A 21630-nucleotide genomic window follows, 5' to 3' on the forward strand; every position below is an offset into this window, starting at 1 on the left:
CTTCGTGTAATTGTATTCTGTATCTTTTGAATACGTACTGTTTGGGTATCCTGTCGGTAACCGCTTCGACGAGCGGTTCCCTGTTTGCCAGTTCGCCAAGTATTCCTGTATGTGCTACCTTTACGTTCCTCCAAAGGTTTAGCTTCCTGAGTCTTACCGCAGCCGCTCCCGCCTCCTGTTGGATAAACAGGTGCAGCGGCGGCAGGTTCAGTAGGGCTTCCAGGGCGGCTGTCGGAGTAGTCCTCATGCAGCCCGTAGTCGCCATGCAAGCTAGCCTTTGAAGTCGTTGTAATTTTGCTTCACCGGTGATTAGTCTGGTTCTCGGCCACCAAACCACAGCACCGTAGCTGATAATTGGCCTGATGACGGACTGGTACAGCCACAGAGTGACTTTAGGGGATAGACCCCATTTCTTACCTATCATTCTGCGGCACTGCCAGAAGGCTATTGTAGCCTTGTCAATTTTGCTGTTGAGATGCTTGCTCCAGTTCAGTTTGCTATCTAGAATAATTCCTAGATACTTTACCTCCGAGCTGAACTGTAGCTCCGTACCGAACAATCTAGGGGGTTTGTAGCTCCCCAATTGCCGTTTGTTAGTGAACATTACCTGTTCCGTCTTTCCAGGATTGACGGTGAGTTCGTTATCTATGCACCATCTCTCCACAATTCGTAGCGCCTGCTGTGTGACACTGCACACGGTACTGCTGACTCTGCCGCTGATTAGAATCGCGATATCATCAGCGTACCCGATCGTGAAGTAGTTGTGCTGGTTCAGTCTGGTTATAAGGTCGTTTACCACTAGGTTCCACAGTAGTGGGGAAAGCACCCCTCCTTGTGGACATCCTCTGGCTACCAGTGCATGTTGTGCCTCAGTTGATGTAAGTTTGATGACTCTTTTTCTGAGCATGTTACCTATCCAGTCAATCATCATCGGGTGTACCCCGTGCTTAACTAGGGCCGACGAGATGCTGTTGAAGTTAGTCTTGTCAAAGGCTCCTTCTATGTCGATGAAGGTGCCAAGACACATAGCCTTGTTTTCAATGGCCTCTTCTATTTTACTGACCACTGCATGTAGAGCTGACTCTGTTGATTGCCTTACTCTGGCTTGGCGTGTTGGTTTGGATGTAGGCGTACTGTAGCTAGGGCGTTTTCTCTCAGATCCCGTTCGCACAACCTTTCCAGAGTCTTCAGTAGAAAAGATGTAAGACTTATAGGTCTGTGGGATTTGGGTTCAGAGTAGTCACTTTTTCCCGGTTTGGGGATGAAGATTACCTTTACCTCCCTCCACTGCCTCGGCACGTAGCTGTGAGCTAAACAGGCCGCCAAAACAGTGGTAAGCCTCTGGATCAGTCGGTTACTTCCCCACTTTAGAAGTGCCGGGAAGACCCCGTCCAACCCTGGGGATTTGAAGGAGTCAAAGCTGTTGATAGCCCATCTGACTTTTGATGGGCTTACTACCTTGAGTGCATATTCCCAATGCTCCTCTGTTAGGGCTACGTCCTCCTCGGGCCAGTCCACCGACTGCATGATGTGGCACCCTGGGAAATGTGTCTCAACCAGGATGCACTCTGCTTCTTCCGGCGTGCTCGTGAAGGTGTTGTCAGGCTTTCTTAGGGAGCCCTTCAGCTGGCTGGATTGGTTTGCTAGGACCTTCCTTACCCTATTGGCCTGTTCGCAGGTTTCCACGCTGCTGCAGAATTTGCGCCACGAGTCGGTGCTTCTGTACCTTAGTCGTTTCTTGTATCTGGACTTGGCTTTCTTATACCTGTCCCAGTCCAGATCGGCGCATGTATTCATTGCTCTGTTTAGAAGTCGCCTCACCTTTTTCCTGAGTCTTTCCAGTTCAGGCCCCCACCAGATTACTTTATTCTCCGGTGGCAATGATAAGGGACATGCAGTTTGGTAGGAGTCTATAATGTTGCTAGTCAACGTATCTACCTGCTGTTCTATATGTTCTGTTCCCACAAGCCGGTCTGGGCATGCCTGCTCACTGAGCAGCTGCTCCAGTCTCTCAGCGTAGTGCACGCGGTCAGTTTTGCGTGGGTTACGCCTAGGGGTTGCTGGAACTGTATTTACCTGCACATCGAAGCGTATTCATCTGTGATCTGAGCACGATGCCTCATCGGATACGTGCCAGTTGGAGATGGTCTCGGAGGCCGCTTCTGTGGCAAGAGTTAGGTCGATGATTGTCCTGCTACGTCTGTTCACGAAAGTGGGTTCAGAGCCCACATTCATGATCTGTAGGTTTGTCGTCATCAGATATTCAATTAAGAGCTTACCTCTTTCGTTTGTTGTTTTCATTCCCCATAGGGTGTGATGTGCGTTGGAGTCAGTGCCTATAATTAGTTGCAGCCTGGCCTCTTCGCAGTATGTTATCAGCCGTGCCATGTCGTGCGGCGGTGGCGCATCAGCCTCCGGCATGTAGGCCGACGCGATCACCATCTCCGGCAGGCTGTGGTCTTGCGTACTATGCAGCTGTATGGCGCACACATCTCTAGAACAGAATCTCGTTAATGTTTGCGCCTGTATATTGTTGGTGATGTAAATACAGGCCCTGCTGTTTTCCGAGCCTGTATGTGTAATTAGCTTACCTTGACTAAGGGATAACACAGTTCCACTACCACTTTGGAACTTAAAAAGCCGCCCGATAGCGGGATAACCATCCAACTGCTCGCTTTCAAATACACAGGCCGAAGACGGGCAGCAACGTCTTTGGTGCGACAAAGCCAGCAATGCGGTCATGCGTTTGCCGATCTAGTGATATAATAAAAATTGTGACACGAGAATGTTATATCGATGGCTCCTAAGTATACTGAGTCAACTAACAACTTTTGATAATTTAATTTTTTAAGATGTTAATAACATTTACTTGATTTCCTATCTACCTCTATGTAAGAAAAAAATAAAGTTATTAAAAGTAGAGTTGACTCAGTATACTTAGGAGCCATCGATATATGAGATGACGAGCCAGCTCGTTCCGCCAGGTACCGCTCGCACGGGCTGTGCCGCGGCCGCGCGCGCGCCGCCCGCGCGGCCGTGGCGCTGCTGGCGGCGGCGGGCCGCAGCGCCGGCCTGGCGCGCGCGCTGGCCGTGTACCGCGAGCTGGACCAGGTAGCGTCACTCACCAATACACTTACACACCTTACACAGCGGGCCGGCGGGCCCACCCGGGGGCTACGGCCGCCTCACTCACCAATACACTTACACACCTTACACAGCGGGCCGGCGGGCCCACCCAGGGGCTACGGCCGCCTCACTCACCAATACACTTACACACCTTACACAGCGGGCCGGCGGGCCCACCCAGGGGCTACGGCCGCCTCACTCACCAATACACTTACACACCTTACACAGCGGGCCGGCGGGCCCACCCAGGGGCTACGGCCGCCTCACTCACCAATACACTTACACACCTTACACAGCGGGCCGGCGGGCCCACCCAGGGGCTACGGCCGCCTCACTCACCAATACACTTACACACCTTACACAGCGGGCCGGCGGGCCCACCCAGGGGCTACGGCCGCCTCACTCACCAATACACTTACACACCTTACACAGCGGGCCGGCGGGCCCACCCAGGGGCTACGGCCGCCTCACTCACCAATACACTTACACACCTTACACAGCGGGCCGGCGGGCCCACCCAGGGGCTACGGCCGCCTCACTCACCAATACACTTACACACCTTACACAGCGGGCCGGCGGGCCCACCCAGGGGCTACGGCCGCCTCACTCACCAATACACTTACACACCTTACACAGCGGGCCGGCGGGCCCACCCAGGGGCTACGGCCGCCTCACTCACCAATACACTTACACACCTTACACAGCGGGCCGGCGGGCCCACCCAGGGGCTACGGCCGCCTCACTCACCAATACACTTACACACCTTACACAGCGGGCCGGCGGGCCCACCCAGGGGCTACGGCCGCCTCACTCACCAATACACTTACACACCTTACACAGCGGGCCGGCGGGCCCACCCAGGGGCTACGGCCGCCTCACTCACCAATACACTTACACACCTTACACAGCGGGCCGGCGGGCCCACCCAGGGGCTACGGCCGCCTCACTCACCAATACACTTACACACCTTACACAGCGGGCCGGCGGGCCCACCCAGGGGCTACGGCCGCCTCACTCACCAATACACTTACACACCTTACACAGCGGGCCGGCGGGCCCACCCAGGGGCTACGGCCGCCTCACTCACCAATACACTTACACACCTTACACAGCGGGCCGGCGGGCCCACCCAGGGGCTACGGCCGCCTCACTCACCAATACACTTACACACCTTACACAGCGGGCCGGCGGGCCCACCCGGGGGCTACGGCCGCCTCACTCACCCATACACTTACACACCTTACACAGCGGGCCGGCGGGCCCACCCAGGGGCTACGGCCGCCTCACTCACCAATACACTTACACACCTTACACAGCGGGCCGGCGGGCCCACCCAGGGGCTACGGCCGCCTCACTCACCAATACACTTACACACCTTACACAGCGGGCCGGCGGGCCCACCCAGGGGCTACGGCCGCCTCACTCACCAATACACTTACACACCTTACACAGCGGGCCGGCGGGCCCACCCAGGGGCTACGGCCGCCTCACTCACCAATACACTTACACACCTTACACAGCGGGCCGGCGGGCCCACCCAGGGGCTACGGCCGCCTCACTCACCAATACACTTACACACCTTACACAGCGGGCCGGCGAGCCCACCCAGGGGCTACGGCCGCCTCACTCACCAATACACTTACACACCTTACACAGCGGGCCGGCGGGCCCACCCAGGGGCTACGGCCGCCTCACTCACCAATACACTTACACACCTTACACAGCGGGCCGGCGGGCCCACCCAGGGGCTACGGCCGCCTCACTCACCAATACACTTACACACCTTACACAGCGGGCCGGCGGGCCCACCCAGGGGCTACGGCCGCCTCACTCACCAATACACTTACACACCTTACACAGCGGGCCGGCGGGCCCACCCAGGGGCTACGGCCGCCTCACTCACCAATACACTTACACACCTTACACAGCGGGCCGGCGGGCCCACCCGGGGGCTACGGCCGCCTCACTCACCAATACACTTACACACCTTACACAGCGGGCCGGCGGGCCCACCCAGGGGCTACGGCCGCCTCACTCACCAATACACTTACACACCTTACACAGCGGGCCGGCGGGCCCACCCAGGGGCTACGGCCGCCTCACTCACCAATACACTTACACACCTTACACAGCGGGCCGGCGGGCCCACCCAGGGGCTACGGCCGCCTCACTCACCAATACACTTACACACCTTACACAGCGGGCCGGCGGGCCCACCCAGGGGCTACGGCCGCCTCACTCACCAATACACTTACACACCTTACACAGCGGGCCGGCGGGCCCACCCAGGGGCTACGGCCGCCTCACTCACCAATACACTTACACACCTTACACAGCGGGCCGGCGGGCCCACCCAGGGGCTACGGCCGCCTCACTCACCAATACACTTACACACCTTACACAGCGGGCCGGCGGGCCCACCCAGGGGCTACGGCCGCCTCACTCACCAATACACTTACACACCTTACACAGCGGGCCGGCGGGCCCACCCAGGGGCTACGGCCACCTCACTCACCAATACACTCACCTTACTCACACAACACTGATCGAAAGCGGGGCTACGCTTTAGATTAAGAACCTTCGCTTGAGAATCATCACTTGTGCATTGCATTAAAGATGCCATGTCCAAACAAGTCATAGAATAAAATTCGGTGATACTATGATTAGCATGACGTCTGAAAATCTCGAGAATTATCAACCTTTTTGGGCTATTGAGTTCTAACATTTTTTTTCTTCAAATAAATGAACTAACCTAGAGGAAAAATGTAATGTAATATGTATATGAGAATATATCACTTTAACATATCGCAATCCATTGCTGAACATAGGCCTCCACAAGTTCACGCCAAAAATAACGTAAATACATGTATGTTGCCCATAGTCACCACGCTGGGAAGGCGAATTGGTGACTACAGGGCTGGCGTTATCGCACCGAAGACGCTGCTGCCCGTCTTTGGCCTATGTAGCAATGAAAATATATAATTATAAATGTAGGTGGATCAGTCCGCTGTCACCTTTTTTTTACGTGGGGAAAGTCCATCATGGATACCCTCCAGCGCGGGAGCGCAGAGGGTTATGTCAGACTCCTACCGACTAAAAAAATAACCACTCGTGAGCAGTCGTCCGCCTGGGTGGGGCGAGTCCACTGTCACCTATAATAGGCATTACGTTGTTTATCTTAGGAACAGACGACCGTGTGTGTACTAATAGATATTTATTTTCCATAGCTAATATCAAGAAAATGTGGCTGTGGGATTCAAAATGAACCACCTTTAGAAGAGGAATGCCACGCAGACGCCATATCAACGATAGTTAAGTCATACACGCCCCTACAACAAAACTCATACAAACAAATGCGAACCGAAAAGAACGATATGAACGAAGCGTTCGATAATGTCGATAATCGAACGAGTGATATAAATGTAATAATGAATAATGATAATTATATAACCAAAGATGACATTGAATTAAATAATGAATTAATCAATGATAATGTTAGTAATGAAATTAATGAGGATATAGAGAATAGAGAATTAGATGAAATAGAAGAATGTGTTAAAGATGGAGATACAGTAAGAGTTGTGGGCGAGGATGGTAAGGAGAGTCGCAAAATATTAGATTTTAGAGAGACAGATTGTGACGGCTTAAATAGTTTTAATTTGAAATATGAATATAAAGTTGGCGATAAGAAAAATGAAGAGCCGGCGTTTGTTGATTTGAATTCGGCCATCGCTCTTATAAACCGGTGGGTTAATTAATTTAGCTAGTTAGTAGAAGTAGATTTGGTTGGCAGTAACTCTGTATTACAATTCGTGGTTTTGGGTTCGATTTCCGGACCTAGTGTAGGTGTATTATTTATATCAGTATTGCTTTTTTTTTTAATATTTTTGTCTATATGATTCGGCTGTTACTCAAAACAGTCATTTCTAATATTAGGAACAGACGACCATGTGTGCGTTATACACATTTTTTTTACTAGTCCTTGACGCAGTTGGTTTCTGTTCCGCGGGTTCGATTCCCACCTGAGTGTGGGTGTTAAAAAAATATTTATCTATTCTATATCAATCAGCTGCCTATAACACAAGCATTAAGCTAATTACTTTAGGAACAGACGACCGTGTGTATGTTAGAAGATAAGATATATTTATTTTGTTAGTTTTCTTTTATTACAATATTAAATAATGATGTATGTACAATGACGATATGACGATATGGTGACAAGGGCTTTGCTTGGGATATCTAAGGGACGGTGTGGTGGTCACAGCACAATAAGAAAAAAAACAAGTGTGCCTTAGACCACACAACTGAAGTAATACTTCTGCTCTGGCTATGAGAGAAAGAGAGAAAGAAAATGTGTTCCTGCACTTCTCTTGCTCCGGTCGCCTCGCTCGATCACAATTTTCGTAACGCTCTCGTCACGCATTCACCAACTTACTCTAAAAAATACATATCGACTAATAAATACGTCATGATTATTACGACATAATCACAACATTTTAAATTAGTAAAATATAATTTTCAATTTTAGGTATTGCGGTAAACTACCCTCGGACACGTTCACCAGGCTGACGCCCCAGTGGTGGATGGAGCAGGTTCGGATACGGGATAGGAGAGGGGATATGAAGACGGCGTATATCTGTACTTTGCGGATGCCCTTGAACTGCCCCATCAAGTATAATATTGTTGTAAGTGGTTTTTTTTTAAATTATTTTCGTGTGCCTATTTATTTTGTATATGCAATTAGCTGACTCGGCAAACGTTGTTCTGCCCTAAATAGATATTTTGAAGGAGTTCTGTAGCAAACATTGTGAGTGTACCCTGCGCTCGTTGCTACGCTTTTTTTTTGGTCATTCCAAATCAGAAACCTTTGTGGGCTCATGCACAACACTTTGCTGAAGATCGTGACATGATTATATGCATAGTTTACGATTCTATAAAGGACATACAGACAAACATTCATTTCTAACCGACTTCCAAAAAGGAGGAGGTTCTCAATTCGACTGTATTTTTTTTTTATGTATGTTACCTCAGAACTTTTGACCGGGTAGACCGATTTCGACAATTTTTTTTTAATCGAAAGGTGGTGTGTGTCAATTGGTCCCATTTAAATTTATTTGAGATCTAACAACTACTTTTCGAGTTATATCTAATAATGCGTTTTTACTTGACGCTTTTTTCGTCGACCTACGTTGTATTATATCGCATTACTTTCTACTGGATGTACCGATTTTGACAATTCTTTTTTTGTTGGAAAGGGGATATCCTTAGTTTAGTACCATGATAAGGAAACCAGGATCTGATGATGGGATCCCAGAGAATCGAGGGAAACTCTCGAAAATCCGCAATAACTTTTTACTGGGTGTACCGATTTTGACTATTTTTTTCGTCGATCTACATTGTATTACTCGTCGATGAAATTGAAGTCGGTTTTTTTTTCGTTTGTGAGCAAACACAATTATTATGTACATATATAGATTAGCTGATATGGCTAACTTTGTAATTTTTAGCTAGACAATGAAGTATAACTTCTTAAATGCTTACATAAATATACACACACTTTTTTTAGTACAAAGTATATTGGAATTATCAAAATATTATCTTTAAATGCTGCCATAATTTTGTTATATTTTGAAATATTAAAAATGTCCAGACGAACATAAAGTTTGCAGGAGTATTTGTTAGTTGTTTATTTGGTTTAGAAATCGCGCGTTCAACGAAAAATAAATAAACGGAAATCCCCCCCCCCCTCCCCCCGCTAACTTTTGAGCTTGCGCTTGATTGAGCACTTGATTAATGGGCGACCCCGTGTTACATGAGATTTGTGGATTTTTGATACGAAAATCAAATCAAAATTAAAACATTACTTCATTGTAATTTTCAACAGTTGTCGAATCTGCAGAAAAAAAATTTAAAAAAAAAGAAGAAAATTTTTTAATTTTTTTAAATAATCAACTATCAGTCATTAGGTTTAATATATTTTCGCCTCCAGGGTCACCCGATGCCCACCCGAGTGCTTGCAAGACGTATGGTGGCTCTGCAGGCGTGTCGGATACTACACAAGTCTGGAGAACTGGACGATCAACTCATGCCTATAGGTAATGTTATATTCTATTTTCGTAGTATGGAGCATCCCGACTGGGGAAGTAACCTAACAGTGACCTTACAGACGATCACAGCTAAATAATACTGTTTACAACTCCCGGGGCGGATTAGAGGTAGGGTCGGCAACACCCTTGCGATGCTTTTGGTGTTGCAGGTCTATAAGCTACGGTAATCGCTTACCGGTGAGCCGTGTACTGGTTTGTCTAACTAGTTATATAAAAAAAGGACGAAAATCCTTCCTAAGCCCTCCTGAAGGGTTCATATTCTTTCTTCGCGGCTAGTATCAATAGTACTTGACTCTTTCTTTGGCTGACACTGTAAAGTCCACATCATCACAGCAGCCTTTCGCAGTCCTCTACTGGACATAGGCCTCCACAAGTTCACGCCAAAAATGGCGTGAACTCATGTATTTTGCCCATAGTCACCACGCTGGGCAGGCGGGTTGGTGACCGCGGGGCTGGCTTCGGCCCGTGTATTTCAAAGCCAGCAGTTGGATGGTTATCCCGCCACCGGTCGGCTTTTCAAGTTCCAAGGTGGTAGCGGAACTGTGTTATCCCATAGTCGCCTCTTACGACACCAACGGGAAGAGAGGTCTTTGATGCCGTAACCACACAGCAAAGTCCACTAGAGTAACAATAATAGAAATTTGTAAATTTTGCTAAGGCCTGTTGCACCAAAGATAAAAAGTTTTTGATGTATTATTCTTTTTTATATCATCGAATTTCACTGGCAAATGTGAACTTAAAACTTGTAGTTTATGAATTGAGGTGAAACAGGCCTTATTCTACCTTCTGCTGTTGAAGTGTAATCGTAACTTATTTGCTGATTAAATTTTATCTACAGCTGGTGTAGGCTCTAAAACCGCGGTAATGATAAATAATGAAAATGGAATAACGTAAATAAACAAATGGGGTCATTACCTACCTCAAATGTTTTAATCGAAAAAGTAAAAAATTAAGACTTGTGATTCAGCTTAATACGCCTATCTTTATGTCACATGTGTTCTATATCCGCCTGTACATGTACATGTGCCTGCAGGCAAGGAGAACTTCAAGGCTCCGGAGCTGGACGGGGGCGCGGAGGCCCTGGAGGCGGCGCTGGCGCGCCCGGGGACCACCAAGCGGAGGCAGTACTACTACAAACGGGTATGACTGTATCTAATGTTATAAAGAAGAAATTTGTTTGAAAAAAAAAACGAGTGTGTCTTAGACCACACGAATGAAGTAAATCTTCTTTAGCTCTTTATCAATGTCTAAAATAAAGTAATAATATGTATAATAAAGCATAGGCTGTTATTCCTTATTATATCAGCTATCTGCCAGTAAAAGTCCCGTCAAAATCGGTCCAGCCGTTTCAGAGATTAGCCGGAACAAGCAGACAAACAGACAGACAAAAATTGTAAAAAATGTTTTTTTGGTAAAGGTACTACCGAGTATCCATAATCCAGCATTTAGTAAAAAGCGATTATTTTAATATTACAAACAGACACTCCAATTTTATTTATTTGGTTGGTAGTGTATTAGGTTGGTCCCGGTTGTTATCATATACACCTGATAGCGATCGTTACTCATAGGGAATCATGTGTTGTGATCACAAAGTCTTTGATATTAATAATATTGTATTTTTGCAGACAGCGTGGGCGCTCACGAACTGTCAGCCGGTAATAGACTGTACGGACGAGGATATAGCGAGGAATCCGACTTTGGACGCTACAGCTACGCAGGAACTTAAAAAAGGTTGGTTATTTTTGGATATTCTTACGACGCTTCTGGTGTTGCAGGTTAACAATTACCATCGGGTGTGCCGTACACTTGTCTGTCACGGCATTGGTATAAAAATTACCCTGTCAAATATGGTACAAATATGGTTCAAACCTTTTCATTATTAAAAAATACCATATTAATAATTGGCAACCGTATCAGTCACTTCGAAGATTCCGCAATGCTTGAAGACAAAAGCTTTCGAGCAATGCGTCCTGCCTGTGTTAACATACGGAGTCGAGACGTGGACACTGACGAAGGGACTGGTCCACAAGCTTAGAGTCGCTCAACGTGCAATGGAACGGGCTATGCTTGGGGTCTCTCTCAAAGACAGGATTAGAAATGAGACTATCCGCGAGAGAACGAAAGTAACCGACATAGCCCACAGAATTAGCAAGTTGAAGTGGCAGTGGGCTGGACATCTGTGTCGCAGGACCGATGGCCGTTATAGCAGACGGGTCCTGGAGTGGAGACCGCGTCTTGGCAAACGCAGTGTGGGACGTCCTCCGGCCCGATGGACCGACGATCTACGTAAGATTGCCGGTGTAGGCTGGATGAGGATTGCGGAAGACCGGGATGTGTGGCGCGAACTTGGGGAGGCCTATGTCCAGCAGTGGACTGCGATAGGCTGAAGTGAACCGTATCAGTCATAAGTTAGAACAGTACAACATTTTTTACTGGTTACTCCTTAAGAATCGCTTTTCATGTAAGGCTCCTGGTATCAAAAAAAATATGATTAGTAAAATATACTTAACGAATGACCTCGTTACGATTCTCGTAACGCCATCTATCGTTATTTGATTCGTTTATTTGCTATTTGAAATGGTATTAATCTTTTTCTTAAAGTAAAGTCTTTTGTGTGCCTATTTAGACAGTCGATCTGAAGGAGTAAACTCCAGTCGTGCGTCGGAGCTGACACGCACACTTTTTTACTAGCTACTTGGCACAGTTTGCAGGGTCACTGCTTTTTGCTCAAGGGTTGGTTGCGGGTTCCGCTACTTATTGCTATATTACAGAAAGGTTTTCTTGTGCACGATTACCTAACTACAATTTTTTAATTGCTTCAAACGATTTCACTGTGGTTAGTGCCTTATATACGTGTCTGTTAAGACCACAGCTAAATAACACTGCTCTCATGGGATGGTCGGGGGTAGTGTTAGCGAAACACTTGAACTATTTTTGGCGTTACAGGCTTCTCTATAGCCCATGGTAACCGCTCACCATAAGGTGAGCCGTACACCCGTTGGCCATCTTTATGCTATAAAAACAACTGTATCTCATCTTCCACAGCCCCAAGTGCGAACCTGCTGTACTCCATAGTGTCGTCGCTATGCTGCGCCCTGCCGGAGCGATACAACACTCGCGGCAGGAGACTGCACGCGCCGCAGCTGGCCAGCCAGGCCATCGGCGTGCTCATGGCGAGGCGGGACCCCCACCAGTGAGTACACACGCGCACACACACACATACGATACAACACTCGCGGCAGGAGACTGCACGCACATACATGCACACACACAAACACACACATTATACCGTAACGCGCATTTGTACACGCATACACACATGTGAACGCACACGCACATGTGAACGCACACGCACATGTGAACGCACACTTACTCATTCATGCAAACAATCGAGTGTACAAACAGACACATACACACGGGCACTCGCATTCGCAAAAGCACACATGTACAAACAGCTAGCGCAGCACACGCACGCTTATACAACGTACCGAGTATATACACAGACAAGACATTAATGTCATACTCACAATACTCATCTCTCGTATTGTAATCTCAAATTTCTAAAACGCATCGAAAATCCCTCCTCGTGTATATGAACATTGAATTGGAATGGCTCTAGTGATATCGTAATATGAAGCTGCCCCCTCACCCCCAGGCTGCAAATTCCCGCGTTCCCGGTGTACACCCGGTCGGGGGAGGTTCGAGTCTCGGTGGAGGCGGCCCTGGAGGCGGACGTGCGCCTGTCTCCACTGCGAGTTCAACTTATACATAGGTAAGTCTTATACTAGACACGGTTTTACCTTGTTATAACAATATTTCATTTTTTTAACCAACTTCCAAAAAAGGAAGAACTTCCCAATTACATTTTTTTAGGGTTCCGTACCCAAAAGGTAAAAAACGGGATCCTATTACTAAGACATCGCTGTCTGTCTGTCCGTCCGTCTGTCTGTCTGTCATCACGCTGTATCTCAAGTACCGCGATAGCTAGACAGTTGAAATTTTCACAAATTATACATAATTACATTTCTGCTGCCCGTTATAACAACTATACTTAATACTAAAAACCTAATATATAAACATTTAAATTTGGCTCCCATACAACAAACGCGATTTTTTTGCCCTTTTTTGCTCGATATCGATAAATGGTAACAGGTAGACGCTTGAAATAGTCACAGTATACTTAATTGTGTATTTACTTTAATAATAAATATTCAATTTAAAAGAAAAAAATATTCAGACAAAAAAATTGTCCAAATATTTTTACCTAGATGGTACGGAACCCTTCATGCGCGAGTCCGGCTCGCACTTGGCCGATTTTCTTGATTATCGTTTTAATCGAAAGCTAATGCTCGTCATGTAGTCCCATTTAAATTTGATCAAGATCTGATGACTAATTTGTAAGTAATCTTTGATAATGCATATTTACTTTTGACTATTTCTCCGTGACCCAACATCGTATAACTTGTCGATGTTACAACAAAACAATTATTAACTATGAATATTTTTATAATTTGTTCAAATATATTTTCTTACAGCGAGCACTAGCTGTCACAATAACTATTCGTTTAGAAACTGATCTGAGTGCCTAGTGCGAGTTTTGTTTAATCCGTCTCGCAATAACGGGCGTAAATTTTAACTTCATTTTGTATGGGAAATTCGGCATTTCAACCTAGTTCGCGCGTTTGCCGCTAGATGACTCCGTATCGATTGTATCGTATACTATTCTTTATCGTCTAGGCTGCAGTGTTTAAATTCCCATGCAAAATAATCTTCACGTATAAACGCGTTTCTGTCATCCTTCTGTGAATAAAACTCGCACTAGGCAGTTTATCAAAAACAGTATTATTTGTCTGTGAATTTATGTATGTTTTCAGGTTTATGCGTTTCGTGTTCTCTGATGTATTACGCGTGAGACGACGCGGTATGCAGTTGGAGCCGGACGCGTCCAATCGGAACAACTACTACGTCGTGCCCACTGTTAAAAGTTAGTTTTAAATTAATATAATAGCTTCAGCCTGTCATATCCCGCTACTGGGGATAGACCTCTTTCCCCCTGTAGGAGAAGGATCAGAGCTTAATCCACCACGCTGCTCCAATGCGGGTTGGCGGATATGTTCCCTACTATGAGTAACGATCGCTATCAGGTGTACACGATAACAACCGGGACCGACGGCTTGACGTGCTCTCCGAGGCACGGTGGGGAGACCCACAAGGACTGCACAAACACCCCGACCACGGCAAACACCTGTTTGGCCAATACAAATGTTTGCCATGTGCGGGGATCGAACCCGCTACCGCCAGCGCAATAGGTACAATCCATGGCTGTAACCGCTGCGCCAACGCGGCGTCGCGTTAATTAATTAATATATATTCTATAATATAAAAATGAGTCGCTGAATGTGTTGCTAAACGCAAAACTCGAGAACGGTTGGACCGATTTCGCTAATTCTTTTTTTAAAATATTCCTTGAAGTAGGAGGATGGTTCTTACTTAGAGAAAAATTCTAAAAAAAAAAATTAAAATTTCTTGAAAAAGTCTAAAAACAACACTTTTCTATACTCACATACAAAAGATTTGTGATAATACTTAAAAGTCACTATTAGGCGATACGAAGTTCGCCGGGTCAGCTAGTTTTAAATAATTTAAGAACATCGTGTAGTTGTTTTTAATCAAAATCAAAAATAACTTTATTCAAATAGGCTTCAAAAGCACTTTTGATCGTAATTTTACAAATTAAATTGTACAAGTGATTATTATTATTTGTAAATGTGAAGCTACCACCGATTCGGAATGTAGATTCCGCAGAGAAGAATCGGCAAGAAACTCCGCAGTTAGTCTATTGAAAATAATACACAAACTGTGTTTTAGTACAAAACTAGCGACCCGCCCCGGCTTCGCACGGTTGCAAAAACTGTCATACATATAAACCTTCCTCTTCAATCACTCTATTTAAAAAAAAACCGCATCAAAACCCGTTGCGTAGTTTTAAAAATTTAAGCATACATAGGGACAGAGAAAGTGACTTTGTTTTATACTATGTAGTGATGTAGTGATTAGTAATATTTTGCATGAAATACAGCGTCACTAAGTCCACACACCTTTGTCAACTATAAGTAATCCTGCACCGAATAATACGCTTTATCTATAGATTTCTTTTCAATAAACATTTTAAATTTATTTTGAGACAGTTGCAAAATAAGATTGCCGGTCTAGGCTGGATGAGGATTGCGGAAGACCGGGATGTCTGGCGCGAACTTGGGGAAGCCTATGTCCAGCAGTGGACTGCGATAGGCTGAAGTGTGTTGCAAAATCGTTCCAAAATTAACATAAGCAATATTTTTATATCGGTGTACAATAAAGCGTTTTATTATTTCTAGAGACAAGGGAAGACGGTACAACATGGACAGACATAGACTGGCCTTTCCTAGAACTGATATACAGACACACGGAAGAGAAGAGCACGGAGACCGAGGCGCCGATAATATGGGAGGAGGGAGACAAGAAGAAGGATAAAGAAGAGAAAGTTAAGAAAATGGAGAATCCTCTGCTGAAGCCCGGCGAAGTGTTTGTTTTCGATGCGGAGAAGTACAAGGAAGCGGTCGTTACACCTTGGTATAGGAATCAGGATCAGCCGCAGGTAAGCTTATCGTGCTTTTAACCGACTTCAAAAAAGGATGTTCGCAATACGATTGTGTTTTTTTTTTGTATGTAGTTACCTAGAACCTTTGACTAGGTGGACCGATTTTGATGATTTTTTTTAAATCGAAAGTGTGTTAATGTGCTATGTAGTCCCATTTAAATTTAATGGATATCTGAGAGCTGCTTTTCGTTGGGTCTCCCCACAGTGCCTCGGAGAGCACGTTAAGCCGTCGGTCCCAGTTGTTATCATGTACACCTGATAGCGATCGTTACTCATAGTAAGGAATATATCCGCCCCCGCATTGGAGCAGCGTTGTGGAATAAGCTTTGATCCTTCTCCTACATGGGGAAAGAGGCTTATGCCCAACAGTGGGATATTACAGGCTGAAGCGAAGTGCTTTTCGAGTTATATCTAATAATGCGTATCTACTTGATTAATTTTTTCGTCTACCTACGTTCAATTATTTGTCTATGTAATTGAAGTCGGTATTTTTACGAGCAAATACAATTATATCAATTATAACGATACAACTTTTTCTGATTTTATCGCCGTTTATTAAATTTTTTAGATGCCCGACGTTTCGGATACTTTATAGTGTTGATTATAGGGTAGTTTGGAATAACTTTGTAACGTTAGGACGTCTGACACCTCAGTCCTCCCGTGACCATGGTTGCTGTGAAGTATCAGAAACGTCGGGAATCAAAAAAAAAAAAACTTAATAAACCACGATAAAACCCGAAAAGGTTATTTCATTATAATGAATGAAATTCGCATAAACATTAGACAATTATTAGACCAATTATTTCAATAATTTTCTCTTAAAAGGTAATTAATTGAAAGGGGCGATCTAACAGTAAATTTCATTACAGTTCTTCCTAGTGGCGGAGATATGCTGGCAATTGACACCTGACTCCGAGTTCCCTTCAGCACAGCACGAGAGCTTCCGGTCGTACTATCGAGCCAAGTACGGCGCGGAGCTCACTCAGGCCGACCAGCCGCTGCTGGACGTCGACCACACCAGCGCCAGGCTTAACTTGCTGACGCCGCGGTGAGTGGGGGGAGAGGGATTATAGAGATATGTGAGAGTCAGGTGGTGAAGGATAGTGAGGGAAAATTATTAAGAGAGAAAAATAGGGGAGAATGAAAGATAATGAAAGTCAGAAAGTGAAAGAGAGGAAGAATGATAATAGTAGAATGAAAGTGATAATAAGTGACAATGTGAAGAGCCAGAATGAGAGTGAGATGTGTGAAAGGGAGACTTCGTTTTGTAGTAAATTGAAATATCTCTTAAAATTTCAGCTTCTTTTGAATGTACTTACTTCTCTCTAATGTTTACTTTTTCGTATCTGTATAAGTCCAGCTGAGCATAACTTGGAATATGTACGATCTACGTGGCGCCGTCTATAGTGAGCTCTTTACAGAAAGCCGTAACTATTCAAAGTTTCATATTATACTGAAAATCTTTGTCAGGAGACGACACCATGCTATTTTTAATGTCTACGATTTTTGTGTTACCCACACATTAGGAATTCTAAACATTTTAACTAAAGCCATGGTTCCCTCAATTGGCTAGAGCGCCGACACGGTCATTCGGAGACGCGGGTTCGAACCCCGCTGGAGCGGTCGATTTTCGATATGATATTCAAAAATTTTATAACTCGGAATGTCAACGGCAGGTACGTGAACCGCAAGGGCGTGGCGCTGCCGGTGTCGTCGGAGCGGACTCGGCGTGCTAAACGCGACCGGCTGGACCAGAAGCAGATCCTGGTGCCGGAGCTGTGCCGCGTGCACCCCTTCGCCGCGCCGCTCTGGTTCGCCACCGTGGCGCTGCCCTGCGTGCTCTACAGGTGAGGGGGGGGCGGGTTTATGTCACTAAGCGAGACCGCCTGGACCAGAAGCAGATCCTGGTGCCGGAGCTGTGCCGCGTGCACCCCTTCGCCGCGCCGCTCTGGTTCGCCACCGTGGCGCTGCCCTGCGTGCTCTACAGGTGAGGGGGGGGCGGGTTTATGTCACTAAGCGAGACCGCCTGGACCAGAAGCAGATCCTGGTGCCGGAGCTGTGCCGCGTGCACCCCTTCGCCGCGCCGCTCTGGTTCGCCACCGTGGCGCTGCCCTGCGTGCTCTACAGGTGAGGGGGGGGCGGGTTTATGTCACTAAGCGAGACCGCCTGGACCAGAAGCAGATCCTGGTGCCGGAGCTGTGCCGCGTGCACCCCTTCGCCGCGCCGCTCTGGTTCGCCACCGTGGCGCTGCCCTGCGTGCTCTACAGGTGAGGGGGGGGCGGGTTTATGTCACTAAGCGAGACCGCCTGGACCAGAAGCAGATCCTGGTGCCGGAGCTGTGCCGCGTGCACCCCTTCGCCGCGCCGCTCTGGTTCGCCACCGTGGCGCTGCCCTGCGTGCTCTACAGGTGAGGGGGGGGCGGGTTTATGTCACTAAGCGAGACCGCCTGGACCAGAAGCAGATCCTGGTGCCGGAGCTGTGCCGCGTGCACCCCTTCGCCGCGCCGCTCTGGTTCGCCACCGTGGCGCTGCCCTGCGTGCTCTACAGGTGAGGGGGGGGCGGGTTTATGTCACTAAGCGAGACCGCCTGGACCAGAAGCAGATCCTGGTGCCGGAGCTGTGCCGCGTGCACCCCTTCGCCGCGCCGCTCTGGTTCGCCACCGTGGCGCTGCCCTGCGTGCTCTACAGGTGAGGGGGGGGCGGGTTTATGTCACTAAGCGAGACCGCCTGGACCAGAAGCAGATCCTGGTGCCGGAGCTGTGCCGCGTGCACCCCTTCGCCGCGCCGCTCTGGTTCGCCACCGTGGCGCTGCCCTGCGTGCTCTACAGGTGAGGGGGGGGCGGGTTTATGTCACTAAGCGAGACCGCCTGGACCAGAAGCAGATCCTGGTGCCGGAGCTGTGCCGCGTGCACCCCTTCGCCGCGCCGCTCTGGTTCGCCACCGTGGCGCTGCCCTGCGTGCTCTACAGGTGAGGGGGGGGCGGGTTTATGTCACTAAGCGAGACCGCCTGGACCAGAAGCAGATCCTGGTGCCGGAGCTGTGCCGCGTGCACCCCTTCGCCGCGCCGCTCTGGTTCGCCACCGTGGCGCTGCCCTGCGTGCTCTACAGGTGAGGGGGGGGCGGGTTTATGTCACTAAGCGAGACCGCCTGGACCAGAAGCAGATCCTGGTGCCGGAGCTGTGCCGCGTGCACCCCTTCGCCGCGCCGCTCTGGTTCGCCACCGTGGCGCTGCCCTGCGTGCTCTACAGGTGAGGGGGGGGCGGGTTTATGTCACTAAGCGAGACCGCCTGGACCAGAAGCAGATCCTGGTGCCGGAGCTGTGCCGCGTGCACCCCTTCGCCGCGCCGCTCTGGTTCGCCACCGTGGCGCTGCCCTGCGTGCTCTACAGGTGAGGGGGGGGCGGGTTTATGTCACTAAGCGAGACCGCCTGGACCAGAAGCAGATCCTGGTGCCGGAGCTGTGCCGCGTGCACCCCTTCGCCGCGCCGCTCTGGTTCGCCACCGTGGCGCTGCCCTGCGTGCTCTACAGGTGAGGGGGGGGCGGGTTTATGTCACTAAGCGAGACCGCCTGGACCAGAAGCAGATCCTGGTGCCGGAGCTGTGCCGCGTGCACCCCTTCGCCGCGCCGCTCTGGTTCGCCACCGTGGCGCTGCCCTGCGTGCTCTACAGGTGAGGGGGGGGCGGGTTTATGTCACTAAGCGAGACCGCCTGGACCAGAAGCAGATCCTGGTGCCGGAGCTGTGCCGCGTGCACCCCTTCGCCGCGCCGCTCTGGTTCGCCACCGTGGCGCTGCCCTGCGTGCTCTACAGGTGAGGGGGGGGCGGGTTTATGTCACTAAGCGAGACCGCCTGGACCAGAAGCAGATCCTGGTGCCGGAGCTGTGCCGCGTGCACCCCTTCGCCGCGCCGCTCTGGTTCGCCACCGTGGCGCTGCCCTGCGTGCTCTACAGGTGAGGGGGGGGCGGGTTTATGTCACTAAGCGAGACCGCCTGGACCAGAAGCAGATCCTGGTGCCGGAGCTGTGCCGCGTGCACCCCTTCGCCGCGCCGCTCTGGTTCGCCACCGTGGCGCTGCCCTGCGTGCTCTACAGGTGAGGGGGGGGCGGGTTTATGTCACTAAGCGAGACCGCCTGGACCAGAAGCAGATCCTGGTGCCGGAGCTGTGCCGCGTGCACCCCTTCGCCGCGCCGCTCTGGTTCGCCACCGTGGCGCTGCCCTGCGTGCTCTACAGGTGAGGGGGGGGCGGGTTTATGTCACTAAGCGAGACCGCCTGGACCAGAAGCAGATCCTGGTGCCGGAGCTGTGCCGCGTGCACCCCTTCGCCGCGCCGCTCTGGTTCGCCACCGTGGCGCTGCCCTGCGTGCTCTACAGGTGAGGGGGGGGCGGGTTTATGTCACTAAGCGAGACCGCCTGGACCAGAAGCAGATCCTGGTGCCGGAGCTGTGCCGCGTGCACCCCTTCGCCGCGCCGCTCTGGTTCGCCACCGTGGCGCTGCCCTGCGTGCTCTACAGGTGAGGGGGGGGCGGGTTTATGTCACTAAGCGAGACCGCCTGGACCAGAAGCAGATCCTGGTGCCGGAGCTGTGCCGCGTGCACCCCTTCGCCGCGCCGCTCTGGTTCGCCACCGTGGCGCTGCCCTGCGTGCTCTACAGGTGAGGGGGGGGGCGGGTTTATGTCACTAAGCGAGACCGCCTGGACCAGAAGCAGATCCTGGTGCCGGAGCTGTGCCGCGTGCACCCCTTCGCCGCGCCGCTCTGGTTCGCCACCGTGGCGCTGCCCTGCGTGCTCTACAGGTGAGGGGGGGGCGGGTTTATGTCACTAAGCGAGACCGCCTGGACCAGAAGCAGATCCTGGTGCCGGAGCTGTGCCGCGTGCACCCCTTCGCCGCGCCGCTCTGGTTCGCCACCGTGGCGCTGCCCTGCGTGCTCTACAGGTGAGGGGGGGGCGGGTTTATGTCACTAAGCGAGACCGCCTGGACCAGAAGCAGATCCTGGTGCCGGAGCTGTGCCGCGTGCACCCCTTCGCCGCGCCGCTCTGGTTCGCCACCGTGGCGCTGCCCTGCGTGCTCTACAGGTGAGGGGGGGGCGGGTTTATGTCACTAAGCGAGACCGCCTGGACCAGAAGCAGATCCTGGTGCCGGAGCTGTGCCGCGTGCACCCCTTCGCCGCGCCGCTCTGGTTCGCCACCGTGGCGCTGCCCTGCGTGCTCTACAGGTGAGGGGGGGGCGGGTTTATGTCACTAAGCGAGACCGCCTGGACCAGAAGCAGATCCTGGTGCCGGAGCTGTGCCGCGTGCACCCCTTCGCCGCGCCGCTCTGGTTCGCCACCGTGGCGCTGCCCTGCGTGCTCTACAGGTGAGGGGGGGGCGGGTTTATATCACTAAGCGAGACCGCCTGGACCAGAAGCAGATCCTGGTGCCGGAGCTGTGCCGCGTGCACCCCTTCGCCGCGCCGCTCTGGTTCGCCACCGTGGCGCTGCCCTGCGTGCTCTACAGGTGAGGGGGGGGCGGGTTTATGTCACTAAGCGAGACCGCCTGGACCAGAAGCAGATCCTGGTGCCGGAGCTGTGCCGCGTGCACCCCTTCGCCGCGCCGCTCTGGTTCGCCACCGTGGCGCTGCCCTGCGTGCTCTACAGGTGAGGGGGGGGCGGGTTTATGTCACTAAGCGAGACCGCCTGGACCAGAAGCAGATCCTGGTGCCGGAGCTGTGCCGCGTGCACCCCTTCGCCGCGCCGCTCTGGTTCGCCACCGTGGCGCTGCCCTGC

General features: G+C 50.0%; 1 protein-coding gene across 1 annotated transcript in view; it reads left to right on the forward strand.

Moving 5' to 3' along the window:
• Positions 1 to 21630, forward strand: part of LOC123666097 (endoribonuclease Dcr-1) — a 70107-nt gene that overhangs the window by 13044 nt on the left and 35433 nt on the right. Inside the window, exons 10-21 of the mRNA XM_045600303.1 lie at positions 2985 to 3111; positions 6354 to 6871; positions 7655 to 7811; positions 9116 to 9221; positions 10267 to 10373; positions 10859 to 10964; positions 12279 to 12426; positions 12889 to 13005; positions 14108 to 14217; positions 15611 to 15870; positions 16743 to 16921; positions 17550 to 17720. Of these exons, the coding sequence (XP_045456259.1) occupies positions 2985 to 3111; positions 6354 to 6871; positions 7655 to 7811; positions 9116 to 9221; positions 10267 to 10373; positions 10859 to 10964; positions 12279 to 12426; positions 12889 to 13005; positions 14108 to 14217; positions 15611 to 15870; positions 16743 to 16921; positions 17550 to 17720 (2106 nt within the window). The remainder of the gene's footprint in view (positions 1 to 2984; positions 3112 to 6353; positions 6872 to 7654; positions 7812 to 9115; positions 9222 to 10266; positions 10374 to 10858; positions 10965 to 12278; positions 12427 to 12888; positions 13006 to 14107; positions 14218 to 15610; positions 15871 to 16742; positions 16922 to 17549; positions 17721 to 21630) is intronic.

This window comes from Melitaea cinxia, chromosome 25 (assembly GCF_905220565.1).
Source record: "Melitaea cinxia chromosome 25, ilMelCinx1.1, whole genome shotgun sequence".
In the NCBI taxonomy this organism is placed as follows: Eukaryota; Metazoa; Arthropoda; class Insecta; order Lepidoptera; family Nymphalidae; genus Melitaea; species Melitaea cinxia.